The sequence below is a fragment of the Podarcis raffonei genome, chromosome 1, assembly GCF_027172205.1.
Source record: "Podarcis raffonei isolate rPodRaf1 chromosome 1, rPodRaf1.pri, whole genome shotgun sequence".
NCBI lineage: Eukaryota > Metazoa > Chordata > Lepidosauria > Squamata > Lacertidae > Podarcis > Podarcis raffonei.
Window position 1 is genome coordinate 124,148,470 of NC_070602.1, and position 17,506 is coordinate 124,165,975.

The window sequence follows — 17,506 nt, forward strand, 5'->3', positions numbered from 1 at the left end:
TCCCACAGATGGGTCCAAAAAGAGCAAAGAGGGCAAAAAAGGAAATTAACAGACAGCCTATGGAACCAGCAGACCTCTGGACCAAGTTTCTTCTCCCCCCCGCCCCCCTTTCAAATCCTTTATTATTTTATTCACATAATATACATTCTTTACAACAAACAACTCCAAAATAAAACCAAGCTTCTTTTTAATGTCTCAACAAAAAGTAGCATCAGTTACATCTCAGACTACCAAGGGGACTTTTCTTATATCAGTATTTGTCGATGCTTAATTAAAGTTCTGTCTTTCAGGACTTCCGGGTTAGCGCCATCGGCTAATGGCGGATTCCCTCCGAGCTCCGGAGGGAATCGGCTCCGCAGGATCCGGGTCTTGCCGCTGCGGTGACGCGGGGACCCTCAGAAATCACAGGCGCTGAAGCCTGTGAACTTGGTGACTCGGCGGGCACCATTTGCACCCCCCGACCCGCGAAGGAGCCTTTTTAAAGGCTTCGGAACGGGGGACGGGGTGAGTGGCACAGTGCTGAGAGTCGACTGCTTCTCCTGCGGAGTGAAGCCGCATGCCATGGTCGGAGAGCGCTGACTTCTTCTTGTGAACAATTGGACTCTAAAAGCAACAACCTGTGAGTAATACGGAAATTGGATTTGTAAAGGAAAAAATTTTTTTGAATTAGGCACGATCGGGGAAGGCGCAAACAGGAAGTGCGTCTCCCCGTCTTATAAATAATCTAAAGCAAGGACTAGCTAACTTCTTTATTGGGTAAAAGACATTAATTTCACGATTTGGCAGTATAAGTAATTTCACTGGAGGATAAGAGCTAATTTTGAGAGCTGAAGTGCCACCCCCCCGGACCCGGGAGTGATCCGCGAGAGAGCCTGTTGAGGAGATATAGAAGAGTTTGACAGCTGTCGAATTAGCTGTCAAGAAGGAAAAAGAGAACTTTGTTTCTGCTATCTCTGCTGGATATATTTGCTACAATTTGTTTATATTTTGTTGAAAACAAGGAAGAACTGATACAAACTAATTTGATTTTTGGATTTGAACTGGAAGGAAGATAAAGTAACCAAAATCCCTCTAGAGGGGATTTTGGGACATTACAAGAATGGCTGAAGGAGGAAAAATTCAAGCTAAATTGGACAGAGTGTTTCTTCTCTTGGGAAAGTTACAAGGCCAAATTGATGTTTTGGCTACAAATGTTGCAACTCTGGACTTAACAGTAAACAAATCCATTGAATTTGATAAGGACTCGACTCATGAAGTCCATGCAGCTGGACAAGAAGAGAAACTTGAAAGATTTGAGAGTGTGGAGAAAGAGATTTTTGTTGTTTCTGAGGAAAAGGAAGGAAGAGATGTAATGTTGCAGATGACAAAGGAGAGCCAGAGGCCTGACATGATGGCTACAAAGGAAAATAAGTACTGGAGGATGAAAAACTGTTTTGAATTGAAGATTGAAGAATGGAGAGATCTCCTTATGTGGAGATCTGAAGACCTATGGGTTACAAATTTGATTAAGGTGAAAGTTGGAGCTTTTGGGACATTTGGACTTAAAAGGAGTAAGAAACAAGATTCAGGCTCCACTTTTAAGTATGGAGGTCTGGCTGGAAGAAATATGGACCCTATCGGGACAGAGCTTCTCCGAGATCTGGTGTTTAATATTAAGGACTACCAAAAAAACCGGCAGAGAGGAATTGAGAGAGAATTAAGAGCCTCGGACGTGAGGTCTCCAGGCTGATAGTAGACTAAGACTGATGGACATTTGTTGGGGATTGAAACCGGGAAAGGGTGGGGTGGGGTTTGGGAATCCAAAGGGTGCAGAATTATAATCTGTTTTTTTTATTTTGTTTTGTTATTAGTATGAAAATTGGGGAATTCGTGGAAGGGAATTTGGGTCGACTTTAGAAAAAAGTTTTAAGAATGAGTACTGATGTTTAAATACTGATGTTTATAAGTTAAAATTGGTTTGTTTTTTTTAAAATGAATTAAATATAAAAAGGTCAAAAATTGGGGACAAGAACTTGTTGAATTAACAATTTGAATTGGAATATAAGAAGGGGAGGTGTGGGGAAGTCAGGGAAATATGTTATTGAAAATAAGGATTGTAAACTTTATGTGTTTTTAACTTTTTTCTTTTTTTCTTTTTGATTTTTTAATGTATAAAGGTGGAAAAACTCAATAAATATCTTTAAAAAAAATAAAAATAAAGTTCTGTCTTTCAAACCTATATTCGCTATTGAAAGTATAAACCAGCACAAATCCTTAATGTACAGAGCTGTTCAAATGCTCCACATTAATTGTTAAATTAAGAACTTTCCAGAGTCTGTACAACATCTGTGAGCTCTAATAAAAATATATTAAAATACAAAAAGAGCTAGACAGGCTAATTTTATGACTAAATATCTATCTTTTAGCAGTAGCTTTAAGCCAAAAATGTGTGCTGTATTTCTAAATTACGAGCATTTCCTTTCAGATAAACAAACACATGAAATCTATTCCTCAGCAGAAAGATCACATGGTCTTCAACTGCCATCTCTTAATTATCATTGTATTAAAAATTAATTTGGTGTCATGGCAACCGAGAGGTGTCTTCTCTCACCAAGCAAAGATACTGGGAGTGTGCAGGTTTTTCACTAATAAACCCAGTCTTTCATTCCTCAGCTAGATGAGTCACCAGAATGTAATTTCACCTTTCAACATATTTAGTGACAGCTTATGCAAAAAGCCACACAGAGGGCGAGATCCAACATCATAGCAAAGGACGCAACTGTCCCCTCCCCAATTTGCCCCAACCCTCCAGAGCAAATTTGGGAAGCATGTGGGGTATTGCAGGGGAAAGGACGGGGGAAAGGGAAGTTCTGTTCATACAAGCAATAGTCGGTTGAACAGGTGGGGCGCCACAGTGAGGTATCACCCAGAAAAACATGCAATTTTTAAAAAAGATTTTTACTTAAGAGCAATTTATTAACTCTATCAACTGATGAGCAACAAAGCAGCAGTCAACCCCCACCAACCACACCGTAGAACCCTAAAGTCACATCCTATGCTGTTCTAAAGAAGAGGTCTTAGGGGTTTGCAGCGGGAAAGGAGGCAGTAAAGCCCTGCTGCATGGGAGAAATTTGGCAGACTAATGTTCACATAAAGGATTTCTTTTCTCCACACAAAACATTCCCAAGTGCACCATAGGTACAATGCGGTGTTTATAACCACAGCACATGGGAGACCATATATAGTCAAGGATATCACATAAACTGACAGCACAACTCCCACTGATGTTAGGTTACCAATAGTATTACTTTCTATAACAGAGAAGACTGACAAACAATGTCCCTCATTATCTTATCACCATAAATCAGAAGGAAGGAAGGAGTTTCACTCAACAACAGCAACGGCTAATCTTTTCCAGCCTACAGGTCACATTCACATTGGCAATCTGCCACCCTTCCAAGGACTGCAGTGGTGAGCATGACCAAAGTATGTACATCACATATACATTTTCTCTTGTTCATGCAGTCATGCGCTCATACTTGCACGCATATGACTGCATGCACAGAGGCACACAGCCCTCTCACATAGCACTCTAATTCTGTCCCTCCCCCTCCATGATAGGGCAGAGAGGAAATGCTGTCCTCTGCTCTTTCAAGACAGTGTTCCCTTTCCTGACCTGGAGGGGAAAGCCTTGTGAATTTGAGCGCCAAAAGGTTCATTGAGATTGGAGAATCTTTCAAAGATGGTCACTACTTCTTGATACTGGATCTACAGACTGGAAATATGCTGGTAGCCATAACCATGAACAAGTACCTATGAATGACAACAGACCATGCAGCTGCATGGGTGAACTCCTAAGTATGCAATCTTGGTTTTTCGGTAACACTGCTGCTTCACTTTGGGGTCACTAGGAATAGCAGGGTCCAGGATGAGGATATGCAAAGGGTAATAGTTGTCCCACAAGGATCCCTGTTGTGCATCTGTATGACCTATAGGACTGGCCCAGAAACCAGTGGGTTTACTTGGCATTAATCATGCCCGCAATTCTAGAACAGGAGTGATTAACCCACACATTTGAAGAGAAGAGAAAGGTTAAGCAGGTGGGGCGGGGGGGGGGAGAATCATCACAGCACTGGACTGGATAGAGAAGTTCTTTAAACCTTTTCTCCCACCCTGGTGCTACAATCCTTTCCCCACAACCCAACTCTGGTATGGAACACACCAAATGCTTATGTGGGACAATGCAAACACCACAATTTTCCCAGGAAAATATCGAGCTAAAGTATGCACTCAGGTTTCTTTGTTTTACACAGTCTGCTACCCAAGCACTCTGGCAAGCACATCTGAATATGTACAACATCTTCTCATTCACTCTCCTTAAACCATAAAATGACATTAAAGGTAAAGGTACCCCTGCCCGTACGGGCCAGTCGTGTCCGACTCTAGGGTTGTCCGCCCATCTCACTTAAGAGGCCGGGGGCCAGCGCTGTCCGGAGACACTTCCGGGTCACGTGGCCAGCGTGACAAAGCTGCATCTGGCGAGCCAGCACCAGCGCAGCACATGGAAACGCTGTTTACCTTCCCGCTATAAAGCGGTACCTATTTATCTACTTGCATTTAAGGGTGCTTTCGAACTGCTAGGTGGGCAGGAGCTGGGACCGAAAGACGGGAGCTCACTCCGCCGCGGGGATTCGAACCGCCGACCATACGATCGGCAAGCCCTAGGCACTGAGGTTTTACCCACAGCGCCACCCGCGTCCCTAAAATGACATTAGCTGCAATTATATCTAAAACCAGAAAAAAAGATCTGCCCAAGCAATTTCATAGAACAGACAGAGGGAGGGGGCACTCCAGTTCATTCTTCCCTTGTAGCCACTTCTCCATCTTCCCCATCCCTCACTGCTTTTTTTAAGATAGAATATTGGGAAGTGGCAAATACATATTCAGCTAACTTACCATCTTCATTGAGGAACAATTTGTTGAATCTTAGTCCACTAGGCTCTTTACCAACATATCTGTGTACATAGTCCGTGCCAAGGTCATTAACAGCAATAGCATACTTCAAAGGCTTCACACAGGACTGAAGACAAAATGGAACTTTGGTATCTCCAACAGAATGCCTAGAGACAAATAACGTATTAGTAATTGTGCATTTCAACTTAAGGGGAAAATAAAAATTGTCACACTAGGTTTGAGAAATAGATATAATCCTAGGGAAAAGGACTTTTGAAGCGGGTTCTATTATTTTTGTTCCGTTTATATGATGCATCAGGCTGGAATATAGGTTTTTTATTATTATAATTATTTCACTACTATCCTAGTTTGTTTGGGTGGGAAAGGTAAACAATTAAAACATATATGCAAAAATTGCCAGTTAAAATATTCAACTGTACAGTTCTTTAAGTGTTGCAACAATAATAATAAAGCATGAATAACTGGCTCCCCCTGGAACCTCTAAGAAAACAGTATTGGCTACAATACAGTATTGACTACAATTGGGCTGAGGGGAAGCAGAATAATCTCAACGCAACAGGAGAGGAGGTTTTAACTTTCCCATTCTCACACATCAAGGGCAAGGGGAGAAGAAGAGTGTTTGTGTTTATATGGTTGTGGGTGGGGGACTATATGTCTTTTTATCCCACATCTCTAAGGAAAACCCTGCAAAAATACAGCAGCTACAATATGTGGCAGGGCACGTAAACAGGAAGGTTATAAATTGCACAGGCATTTCTTCCAAAGACAAGCCATAGTTTAATCTTGCCCTCAGCAGTTTCCTGTTCAGGCTTAAAAGATGAGTGCAAACCATAGTTTACAGACTTTGATGAAACCGCAAGCTACAGCTTGCCAAAACAAGGTAATCATACGAAGAGCTACAATGCAAGAGTAGAGAGGGGGAGTATGAAATCTTTAACAATGAGAATCATAATAAGGGGCTGATGCAAGTTTTCATCTGTTTGACTCTATTGTTATTTTACCATCTTCAAGTTTCTTGCTGATTTATTTCATCTTTTTTGCAAACTGTTTTGAGGGTATGTCTTTTTTAACAATCAAGCAGCGTAAAAAATCAAGAAATAAATAAATATATAGAAGGGGTGGTTAACCAGTGGACTGCCACATGTTGTTGGATTTTAACTCCCATCAGCCTCAGCCAGCATAGTCAATGTTGCTGGGAGTTGTAGTCCAATGATTAGCTTCCCCCCAGACACACACCTAGAAGTGAACTGAGCTGAGCTTTTATTTAGTCATGCCAGGGAGATTTACTAAGATTCATTTCTGTGGACTAACTCAGGAAACTGAGCTCCAAAGGCTGGAAACTTTCCCCTGAATTAGATCCTATGACCTGGCCCCAAGCCAGAAAAACAACTATTTGGGGCTTCCTGCACTTCCCTGTGAGAAGTGCTGTGTGTCCAGTATTTGAATTAAAAGATTAAAAAGGTATGTGAGACAACTGTTAAAAATCTGATATATAATAATGAAAATGAAACCAAAATCAAAACTAAGTATATCATTTTAGTTCAACACTGCTTTATCTGATTCTCAACACATCCTCAGAGGAAATGTTACACTTAAAATGTGTCAAGACCTCGGTATTTTCATTGTTTGTAGATTTCTAACCCGTTGGCTTGGATCTGAGAAACAGGCAATTTCCTCATTACTTTCAAAGAGACTGGCATAAAAATCTAGTAACCAGAACACATACACCAAAATGGTGTAGAATAAATTCTAAATATATATATTAGCTTCAATCGTACAAGCCACAACCTACCAAAGTCACATTTCTCATTGGTTTTAATAGCCAAGGATCTCACCTTAATTAGAGGCTAGCTATGAAGTAGCGTTACTGTATAGATCAGGGGTTGGCAAGGTTTACCTTGCCTGGGCTGGTTCACTCCAGCAGAGACCCCTCCATGGGCTCTGTGAGCAGGCGTGGCTGCGATTTCTGGTGTCTGTATCGACACAATTTCTGGTGTCTGTGCAGACATGATTTTTGACATCTGCATCTGCACAGAGACAATTTTTGGCATCTGAGCATGCACAGACGCGATTTCCGGCACCGCACGGGGACTCGCTGAGCGGGCAGCTCGTGGGCTGGTTAAACGACCCCTGTGGGCCGCTTGTGGCCCATGGGCCTTAGGTTGCCGACCCCTGGTATAGATAATCTGGATAACTACCCACCCTCAAACTGAGCAAAACTGCGAAGTCTTAACACTACTTCAGAAAAGTGCTAAGGCAAACTGCTACTGATATGACTACCAAAAATTCTTCTATATATTGGGAAGAAACTAGAAACCAGATCACATAGAATGCTAAGCCAAATCATGCTAAGCAAACATCAGTCCAGACAAGCCATGAGCTGTAATCAAGGGTTATTCTTGCTTGCTATTTGTGATTTGTCTTCTTCATACAAATTGCAAGCCCAGGTTTAGACACAATGCAAACCCAAACCATCACTTATCAGCCAAAATCTTCTCTCCAAAAACCTGCTCATTTGTTCATTTGCACTAAGCCATTGTTTAAAGAAATGTCACCCTAGATCTATACTGAATATGAGAGTGTACTGAACAGAACATAAATAAAAAGCAAACCCTACAGCTAGTGCAATAAAGAATACACACCATAGATTTTACAGAATTGCCTTGATGCAAATTTATTTCCTCAAAGTTAGTGTACTGCTTCTATCACCTATAGCTGAAATTGGGACAGTTAAGATATTTAAGAATTGTACCTTACCTCTGTCCATCAACTGTACAAACAGAAACTGCCCACAAGTCAGGACTGAATTTAGCGAGTTGTGGAATATAGTCAGCAACCTATCCAAAATGAGATTAATAATGTCAATTTAAGAATATCACACTGCATTACTACAAGTGTCTTGGAGGAAAAGTACAACTAAGAAAAAAATGCTAGAGAGATAAATAAAACTAAGTTCAAACCCAAACTCCCCCAAACAACAAGTGTACAGGGAAGGTTCTTTTATCACAAACTTTCAAGGGTGTTTAATCACACAGCCTTTGACAGGAGCTTACTTGAATTAACATGTATACCACAGGCCAAAATAATGTATCCATCAATTATTGTGCCAAACCAACAAAAGCTGCTTACAAATACCATTGGCTTGGAGCCCATGACAAACTGTTAAATGGTTTTCTGCTGCTTGGGTGTTTTGTTTTGTTTTTTGTATCACTGCTATTTTTACAGCATCTTGTGTTTTAATTTGGAAGTAGTAGCAAATATACTTCTAAATGAAGAAAGACAACCAAAAATATCTAAAACTGAAAAGAAACAAGGAGTTCACATCTTGCACTGATTCTGAAATCAAGAATTCCAGTGGCCACTCTTTACTCAAAGTATTCTTCAAGGAACATAAAGAGCAAAGGTTGGCGCATAAGGGGGGGGGGGACCCAGTTGGGCAATCTCTTTATTAGGACCAAAATATCTATACTAACCACAAAACGCAACAAGCTTTTGCATTCTCTAGAGTTCTTCATCAGGCAAAATGTTTTCCAGCTTGCACTCCCTGCTTTGTGTAACAACTCAACAGAAGAGCTCTGGGAAACTCAGAAGCTTGTCACGTTTTTGTGACTTTTTGGTTGGTCCTAGTAAAAGTATTGCCCAACTGCGGAATAAGGAGGGTTTTTTCTTAAAAGTACATGAAAACATACTAACACAACAAATATTTCATATGAGCACTCACCGTTCCTCCAGATTGTGTTTTAGCATTTTCATACAGCTCATCAATGTGAGAAGTAAATGACACAAAATCTGGAATGACAAACTTTCGCCTGAAAGCCTGAGTAAGCAAGACAATATTGCTTTGGACACACCTGTGAAACATGAAAAAAAAAATGAGTGAAAATCTCAATTATGTTCATTATCATTCAGTACACATGTGAAGGCCGAAGTAAGCTCACTCATACATGCAAGAGCAAAAGCAAGAGCTTAGCAGTAACTAGACAGTATAGTGTTTTTCCATTACATGCCAAGTAAGAGTTCAAATGTCTAAATATTTATAGTTATTAAATTATGGAAGCTCCCCTCCCAGAACTAGTTGCTTTGAAGTGAGATCATCAGGACTGTGCTGCAGGGGCGGGGAACATTAAGTGGTCTCTTTACAGACCTCGTCAGTCCACATTCCTGTAGCCGCCATTAAATTTTAAAAATTGTGACATGTTAATTGTAATCAAGCAGGAGTGGCCCTAATAGCTTGGCTCCAATAATGATCCAATCACCAAGGGACAAAGGTTATATGTTAATACGATAACATTATGGTACAAGTGTTTTGAAATCTTTTCATTCTTCAGCACATATGACCACTATACTGCCAGCAAAATGAAGCAAATTTTGTCAAACTATTTTTCTAGGAATATTGTTAGTTTGCCTCTCTCAAGTTCCCCCCCCTCCCATCACACAATTTTCATATCAATAAGCTGAATGTGGCAAATTTTAAGTTTTTGTTTTAGATTAATAAATAGGTATTTACTTTTTAAAAAGATCTTTATCAAGCATGACACCATCTGATGTTGTTTGAAGAGTCAATCTTAGCATATCCATGCATTCTTTCAGTCTTGGGTCAGATGTACGTAAACCTGTTGATTTCAGGGCCTGTAAAAAAAGAGTAAAGGAGTAGAACATTAGAAATATTTCCTGTTTTAAACATTGACTTGAATACAGTGGTACCTCGCAAGACGAATGCATCGTAAGACGAAAAACTCGCAAGACGAAAGAGTTTTTCGTTTTTTGAGTTGCTTCGCAAGACGAATTTCCCTATGGGCTTGCATCGCAAGACGAAAACATCTTGCAAGTTTGTTTCCTTTTTCTTAAAACCGTTAATACCCAGGGTGCATTGCTTGAAGAGGTGCAGTTGCAACTTGACTTTAAGGAGCAACTCATAGCACGCGGTGTGGTAGCCTTTTTTGAGGTTTTTGAAGACTTTGGTGATTTTTGAAGCTTTTCCAAAACTTCTTTTGCAGCCATTTGGTAAGTTAAACTTTTAAAACTTTTTGGGGGGTTTTTGGATTTTGGGTTGGGGTGTTTGGAATTCAAGGACTTGGTGTTGGGGAGGGGTTTGCAAGAATCTGGAAGCTTGTGTGTTTTTTTCTGCATTTTTATGATTTTTTGTGACCATTGGGCCACTCTGCTGTTGTTAAAAAAAAAGATTTCTGGGTTTGGATTTCTGTGTGGTGGGTGGCTGGGGGAATAGTTGAGAAGGGGTTTGCAAGAATCTGGAAGCTTGTGTGTTTTCTAGGAGGTTTGGTGCTTTTGAATTTTTTGGATGTGAAGCACTGATTTTTTTTGGGGGGGGGGTTTGCAAAGGTAGCAGCTGTGCTGCCATGGGGCCCAAGAAGACTGCTGCTGCAGAGGCCGGCGAGAGGAAGGAGGAGAAGGTTATGCTGGAAATGAAGAAGGAGATCATCCGGAAGCACGACGGTGGAATGCGTGTGACAGACCTCGCCAGGGAGTACGGGAGGAATCCATCAACCATCGGGACCATCCTGAAGATGAGGGAGAAGATCCTTGCGACTGATGTAGCCAAGGGAGTCACCAGGATCGTGAAGAACCGCCCAGCTGTTCTGGAGGAGGTGGAGAAGTTGCTGCTCATCTGGTTAGAAGAGAAGCAGCGTGCAGGGGACACAGTGACTGAGGCCGTCATTTGTGAGAAGGCCAAGGCCTTGCACGCAGACCTCGTCCGGCAACAGCCAGGAACCTCAGGCGAGCCAGGAGTCTTCAAGGCAAGCAGAGGCTGGTTTGACCGGTTCAATACGAGATCTGGAATCCACAGCGTGGTCAGGCATGGAGAGGCTGCCAGTTCTGATGTTCCTGCGGCTGAAGACTTTGCAGCGGAGTTCCTGGAGGTTGTGACGACGGAGGGCTACGTTCCACAGCAGGTCTTCAACTGCGACGAGACCGGGCTGTTTTGGAAGAGGATGCCCAAAAGGACTTTCATCACTCAGGAGGAGGCCAAGTTGCCTGGCCACAAACCCATGAAGGACCGTCTGACCCTGCTCTTCTGTGCCAACGCAAGCGGCGACCTGAAGATCAAGCCCCTGCTGGTGTACCACTCGGAGAACCCACGGGCCTTCAAGAAACACAAGGTCGACAAGGAGCAGCTGAGTGTCATGTGGCGATCCAACAGTAAGGCTTGGGTCACACGTGTGCTGTTTGTGGACTGGGTCAATCTTGCTTTTGGCCCTGCTTTCAAACAGTACCTGCTGGACAACGACCTGCCGCTGAAGGCTTTGCTTCTGATGGACAATGGTCCTGCTCATCCTAAAGGCCTTGAGGAGGACTTGTTGGAGGAGTTCAGCTTCATCAACATCATGTTCCTGCCGCCTAACACCACGCCACTGCTCCAGCTGATGGATCAGCAGCTCATCGCCAATTTCAAAAAACTCTACACCAAGGAGCTTTTCAGGTGATGCTTCGAGGTGACTGATTGCACCAACATCACCCTGCGGGAATTCTGGAAGGACCACTTCGACATCGTCACCTGCTTGAAGATGATCACCACGGTCTGGGACGGGATCAACCAGAGAAATTTGAATTGCGCTTGGCGCAGCCTGTGGCCGGACTGTGTGGCACCAAGTGACTCTGATGCACCAGAGTCAACAGTGATGCAGGACATTGTTTCTTTGGGGAGGACCGTGGGCCTGGAGGTCACAGAGGAGGACATCAGCGAGCTGGTGGAGGAGCACGACCACGAGCTGACCACCCAGGAGCTGGTCAAACTGCAGGCAGAGGCTACGCAGGAGCAGGCCTCGCTGGAAGAGGAGGAAGCAACTGAGGAACGGCTGTCCTCCAAAGAACTGAGGGACATTTGCCAGAAGTGGAAAGATGTGCAGGCTTTTGCACAGCGGCACCACCCTGACAAGGACCTGACACCTGACCTTGCAAACACTTTTGATACGAGGGTCATGTCGTCTTTCAGGGAGGTGCTGAAAAGGCGGATGAAGCAGCAGACCATGGACAGGTTCTTCAGCAAGAAGCAAAGAGTGGAAGAGCAACCTTCTTCGAGTTGTCCCCCAGAGTCTTAGAAAATGTATGTACAGTACTGTACACTTTGGTGATTTTTAAATGCTTTTCTGTCATGTTTAGAAACTTAAATTATTGTTCCTTCAATTTTTGAAATGCTCTTTACAGTATGTGTGACTTTAAAGAGCACTTAATAAACACTTTTTGTACCAAATTTGGCTTTGTTTGGACTTTTTTTGACCATAGGAACGCATTAATTGATTTTTGAATCCGTGCTTCGCAAGACGAAAAATTCGCAAGGCGAAAAAACTCGCGGAACGAATTAATTTCGTCTTGCAAGGTACCACTGTAATATGCTACTCTGGTATCAAGCACCATCTGCTTTCATTTTCCAACACAATGCAATTGACAGCTGACACACCCATTCAGAGTAGTTCTGTTTTTCAACACTTTGCCATAAACACATTTAGAAGATTTATAACAGTGTACCCTCAGTTTTATTACAAGAGTAAGCAGATTATATCATATACGGACATATTTAGAGAGTTAAATGGAATGTTCACCTTTAATAACCATCCTATCAACACACTGAGTTGTTGTGAGGATAAAATGAGGAGGGGTATTTGCCACCATCAGTTCCTTGAAGGAAAGGTGAGGTATAAATGTAATGAAGAATAAAATTGACCTTTAGCAACCTTGAGCCATCCACTGCTTTTTGAAGGTTACCAAAAAAGTATTAAACTGTGCTATTTACCATATAGTTTATTTAAAACAAAACAAAAAAGCTTACCGTGATGAATTTGTGAACTGGTATTTTTTCTTGCCCTTCTGCAATAGTATAGAACAGCAAATCCTCCAAACTAGGCAAAAGACCTTGCTTTATCTTACTGAGAAGAAACAATACATGGAAAGCGTGAGAAACAACAACAAAATTCTAGGCCACTGATACTCTTATCATTTCACCACTGAAACACATCTGACCACTATTTGGGTAAGTATATGCCCACCTGCTAACACAAACATTCGACTGACAATTTTATTAAGCTATCATATCTAACTAGAAACAGGCATTTTACTGCTTTCATAAGCAACTTCTGCTGCTTAGTTCATTTTCATTTTACAGTATTACTTATATATTAAATGTCTATTCCACCCTTCCTCCCAAAGGATCCTAAGGTAGAAAAGTAAGCTAAGAAAGTGTACATGTCAGAAAACTATAAAGTATAGCTGAATATAATGCATACTTTCCCCCATAATAATAGATTCTCTAACTATGAAAAACTTAAAACAATGTGTGGAGCAGAACTAAGTATTCAGATATTTCCCTAGTGCAGAAGGGCTATGGTAAAACACATTATGAAACTGTAAATAAGTGTAACCCATTAATGTTTATTGTAAGCTTTATGTTTCATGTGGCATGTACAAGTCTCCTAAAATACGCACATACTTTGATTATAGTATGTTAAGAATGCTAGTGTTCAAAATTCAAAATATTAAGCTTTGTGAAATATTATGTTTTCAAAAAAGTATATAGACTGCATATCATTCACAGCTGTTGCAGTTAAATCAAGCAGACTAGCCCAATATTTAGCTTTGAAAGTAACCCAGCCGAGAAAACAAACATGGCAAACGTTGTATTTTCATACAGAAAATACCTTAAATGGACTATTATTGTACAAAGCTTATCAGTTAAACTGCAGTATAAGCTTTTTCTCCCCCTATTTCCCAAGTCAATACTGTTATATAATGTTTGTTCAACCTAAGAGCAGTGTTTTAGCATCATTAAATACTTAGAAAAACACATATTCAGCATATGCCAAAAAGAGCTAAGATATAAAGTGGGCATGGTATTGTCACAGTTATCTTTACTATATGCAAGTGAATGTTTCTTATCTGCAAAGTTTAAACCTGAAAAATGCATAGAAAGCTAATTTGAAGGCAGGACGTGTTAACAGTCACTGTGTTGCAAACATGGTGCTGCGCTACAAAAGCTTAGTACAAGACCATACAGTTAATTTGAAACCTGTTACTGAATCTCAGTGCTCCGTTTGCAAAATGGAAATGTTAGTGACCTAGTCATTATCCTAAAACCAATTCTGGACTGATCAAGTATGTTTGATTTATGTTTGGTAAACAAGTTGGGGGTGGGGGGAGAAAATGCCATGATACTTTTAAACAGTGTTGGCAGCACCCAATCATGTCCCTTTCCAAGGTGTTTTGATCCAGCGGAGGCTTCCATTAGCTAAAAAGATAGAGGCCACTTTTTGTTGGGTCCCTCAGTAGCTCCCGGTACCCTTCCAATCTGGTCCAGAGGGTTGTGAGACTTTTCGTAATAGCCTGGCTTTTAGCATATGGGGGTGCAGGAAAGGGTGGGGGGACTTGCAAAAATACCACCTTCCACCTTTTAGCTCACAAAGTCATGGTGGATCACGGTCTTTCAACAGTGAGGAGACTCAACTGGATACAACAGACTCCTCCCGCAGCAGCTAAAAGAAATTTCTCATTGGGGGGGGGGGAGTGTCACTATACTATCAAGTATCATAGCACATTCAAAATTTTGTGTGGACGGTTTTTTACTAGGATACGTCTAAGTCTTTTAACAGTATAAACTTCCATTCTACTTTTTAGATTTTATGGGGGGAGGCAGGGAATAATGACAACTGCATTCATTTTATCATGCATTATAATCAGCTGAAAATGGAAATCACAAGTTTCATTTTCGATTCCACAAGTTTGGAATGGGTACTAAACCAATCAAATTACTCAGTCTTAGCTGATTATGTTACTAATTACATTTTTAGAAATGTACAATTCAGTTAAAATTACTTTTTCCTTTGTATATTTTTCCAATCTCCAGATTACTTCCCACAAGGGCATTCTTAGAGTGAAGCAGGAGAAAGCCTGACTCTTTTGAATAGCCAAAACTATAACGAGAACAGTAGTCTCTTTTTTCCAAAATGTCATTCAGTGCAATCACATAGTCAAGTCACATACTTCTTTCATTTTATACTCAATAACTACATAACCTATAAACTTCTATGTTTTGTACTACAGCTTAGTCCCCAAACGTTTTGGTTCCTGAACACAGCAAAGTGACTGGTTTGCGAACTATTTTTGGACGCTGAATGTCCAAAGGGGCTTCCACGGCCTCCTGCAGCCAATCAGAAGCCGCACTTTGGTTTCCGAACATTTTGGAAGTTGAACAGACTTCCAGAATGGATTCTGTTCGACTTCCAAGGTACGACTGTACATAGTTTTCTATGTATGAGTTTGTTGCTCTCATTAGGCAAACAAATGAAAAGATGCAATTTAAGACATAAGAAAAGCTCCGTATAAGAATCAGTTTGTTTTTCAAAAACTTAAAAGGATATAGGCGACGACCATTTTAGGTGCATCCAATTGACAAGTGATCGCCAACGCACAGGTCTTTTTAGATCCAAAGAGGGCAGACCGGGGGCAGAATGGGGACATGGCATAACAGGGTGGGGCGCATTTATGCACACTCCGCCAATGAGCATATAATACGTTTGCCACCTGTATTATAAAGCCTTCTAACGTAAAAGCATGGCATAAAGCAGGAGTGGCTAGGCTTTTCTTCCATGAAGGATCTCACAGAAGTAAAAAAGATCCTGTCTGTGTCATGTCTAACCCATGACTAAGCAGAGATGACTCATCGGATGGACCCTGATGACATAAAGCTGAAAAATTTAATGGGGCCTCCTGACTCCAGTGCTAACACAGGCACAAACCCACAAACATCTCTGGAGAAGTGACCTTACACCAATCTGAAGCTGTGGATGAGTTTGCCAACACACCTGGGACAACTTTCTCACTTGTGGAATCAAAAGGGGAGGTCAAACTAGTTCCAGTCCCTGGGAATGCTGGCTTCCAATGGTACAGCCACCAGCAGCCACCCACTAAGGGACTGTGTGCCTCAAGGACCATATGAACCAGGCCCCTCAAAAATGAAAGCAGAGACTGCTGAAGACTGAGTTAACAAGTTGCAGCTGCTGCCTACCCTGACTGGCCCTGTGCTACAGACCTCTGCCTCTTGAAAATCTGCCTACCTTTGTACTGCTCTGCTGTGTTTGCCCTCGGCTTTACTTCATGACCTTGGTGTTGGACCACACCTTATTCGACTGCCTCACCATGCTTGTCCTCAGCTTCTCCTTAAGACACCGTGTTTCTGGATTGCCCTGATATAGGACTGCTACCGTAACTCTTCAGATTTAGGTCATTTCCCTATCCTGGGGATCTAACTTCCCCACCCAAATACAGTGGTACCTTGGTTTGCATACGTCTTGGTTTGCATAAGTTTTGGATTACAAACACATCAAACCCAGAAGTGTGTGTCCCGGTTTGCAACCTTTTTTGGATTATAACCCTTTTTTTTATTACGAACAATATTTTTTGGAGGCTCCATTGATGAAAGCGCGACTTGGGTTACAACCTGTTTTGGTTTACAAACGGACCTCCGGAACAGATTATGGTTGTAAACCAAGGTACCACTGTATAGTCTCTTTTAGATAGCACTTTAACGTATTTGGTAACAAAAAGTTACATTTTAAAACAGCATGCTCTTTTATATAGTACCAGACATATAAGTAGCACTCTATAAATGAACATTTAAAAAACAAACAAATCTGAAATGGTAACAATTACGAAGGCATACTGAAAACCTTTCGGGAGTCGAACGGGCTCCCAGAACGGATTAAGTTCAAGAACCAAGGCTCCACTGTATGTAATTATATCTTCTCAAGCTAAATATATTTAGGAAATATCTATATATTTAATGCATGCTAAATTTTGCATTTTAAGAATTTGCAGTGCATTTTTTCTTTGAATTTACACAATGCACATGCTATTGAATTCCTATGAAAATAGTTAAAAGTATTCCAATAACAATATTTTCCAATGTAAGTTTTTAAAAAAAGTACATTATGCAGTACAGGAAACTTTCCAGCTTTATTTTCCTACAGAAAAAAGTAAGTTTCATAAGCTGATTAGAAACAACAAATGGATGGAAGTGTAATGGTTATATGGGCTTGCTCGTGCGTAAGTTGCCGCCACTCCTGGCTAGGTTGCCTGCTTAAACCTTTTCTATCTGGACAGCCCTTCACTTCGTGGCTGTTCAGTCGCTAGCAGAATCCGTCAGTGGGCGTTTCTTGAACTTCTTCCAGCAAAGAAGTTCTTTGACGCCAAGTCTACGCCTACTTTCCCTGCGCGGAAGTCTTCTGCGCAGGGTGGGTGTGGGTAGCGGAGGACCTGTGCTCTCCCCGCTGGTCTCCAGTGAAGAGTCCTGGAGCCCTCTCTGATTCCCCCCTCCGCCCCCCTTTATCCCTGGTGTTACGCTGATTTCCTTCCCCAGCTGATGAGTCCCCTCTCTCCCTGCTTGGCCCTTCTCCGGCATCGCTTGGGAGACCTGCCTCCACTTCTGGCTCCGATGTCAGTTCCCTGACAGGAAGTAACAAATAATGAATGCCAATTGAATGCACTATTTTTTAAAAAACTTAGAATTTTTTAAAATTCTAAAGTTTGGCATTATTATAATGGACTA

General features: G+C 41.5%; 1 protein-coding gene across 2 annotated transcripts in view; it reads right to left on the reverse strand.

Moving 5' to 3' along the window:
• The window catches only part of GLS (glutaminase), a 79,286-nt gene that overhangs the window by 57,973 nt on the left and 3,807 nt on the right, over window positions 1-17,506 (reverse strand). For both annotated transcript variants that reach the window (XM_053360732.1, XM_053360741.1), the window contains exons 2-6: window positions 12,740-12,836; window positions 9,461-9,582; window positions 8,675-8,804; window positions 7,711-7,790; window positions 4,936-5,099 (exon numbers count right to left, since the gene is read on the reverse strand). In XM_053360732.1, the coding sequence (XP_053216707.1) occupies window positions 4,936-5,099; window positions 7,711-7,790; window positions 8,675-8,804; window positions 9,461-9,582; window positions 12,740-12,836 (593 nt within the window). The remainder of the gene's footprint in view (window positions 1-4,935; window positions 5,100-7,710; window positions 7,791-8,674; window positions 8,805-9,460; window positions 9,583-12,739; window positions 12,837-17,506) is intronic.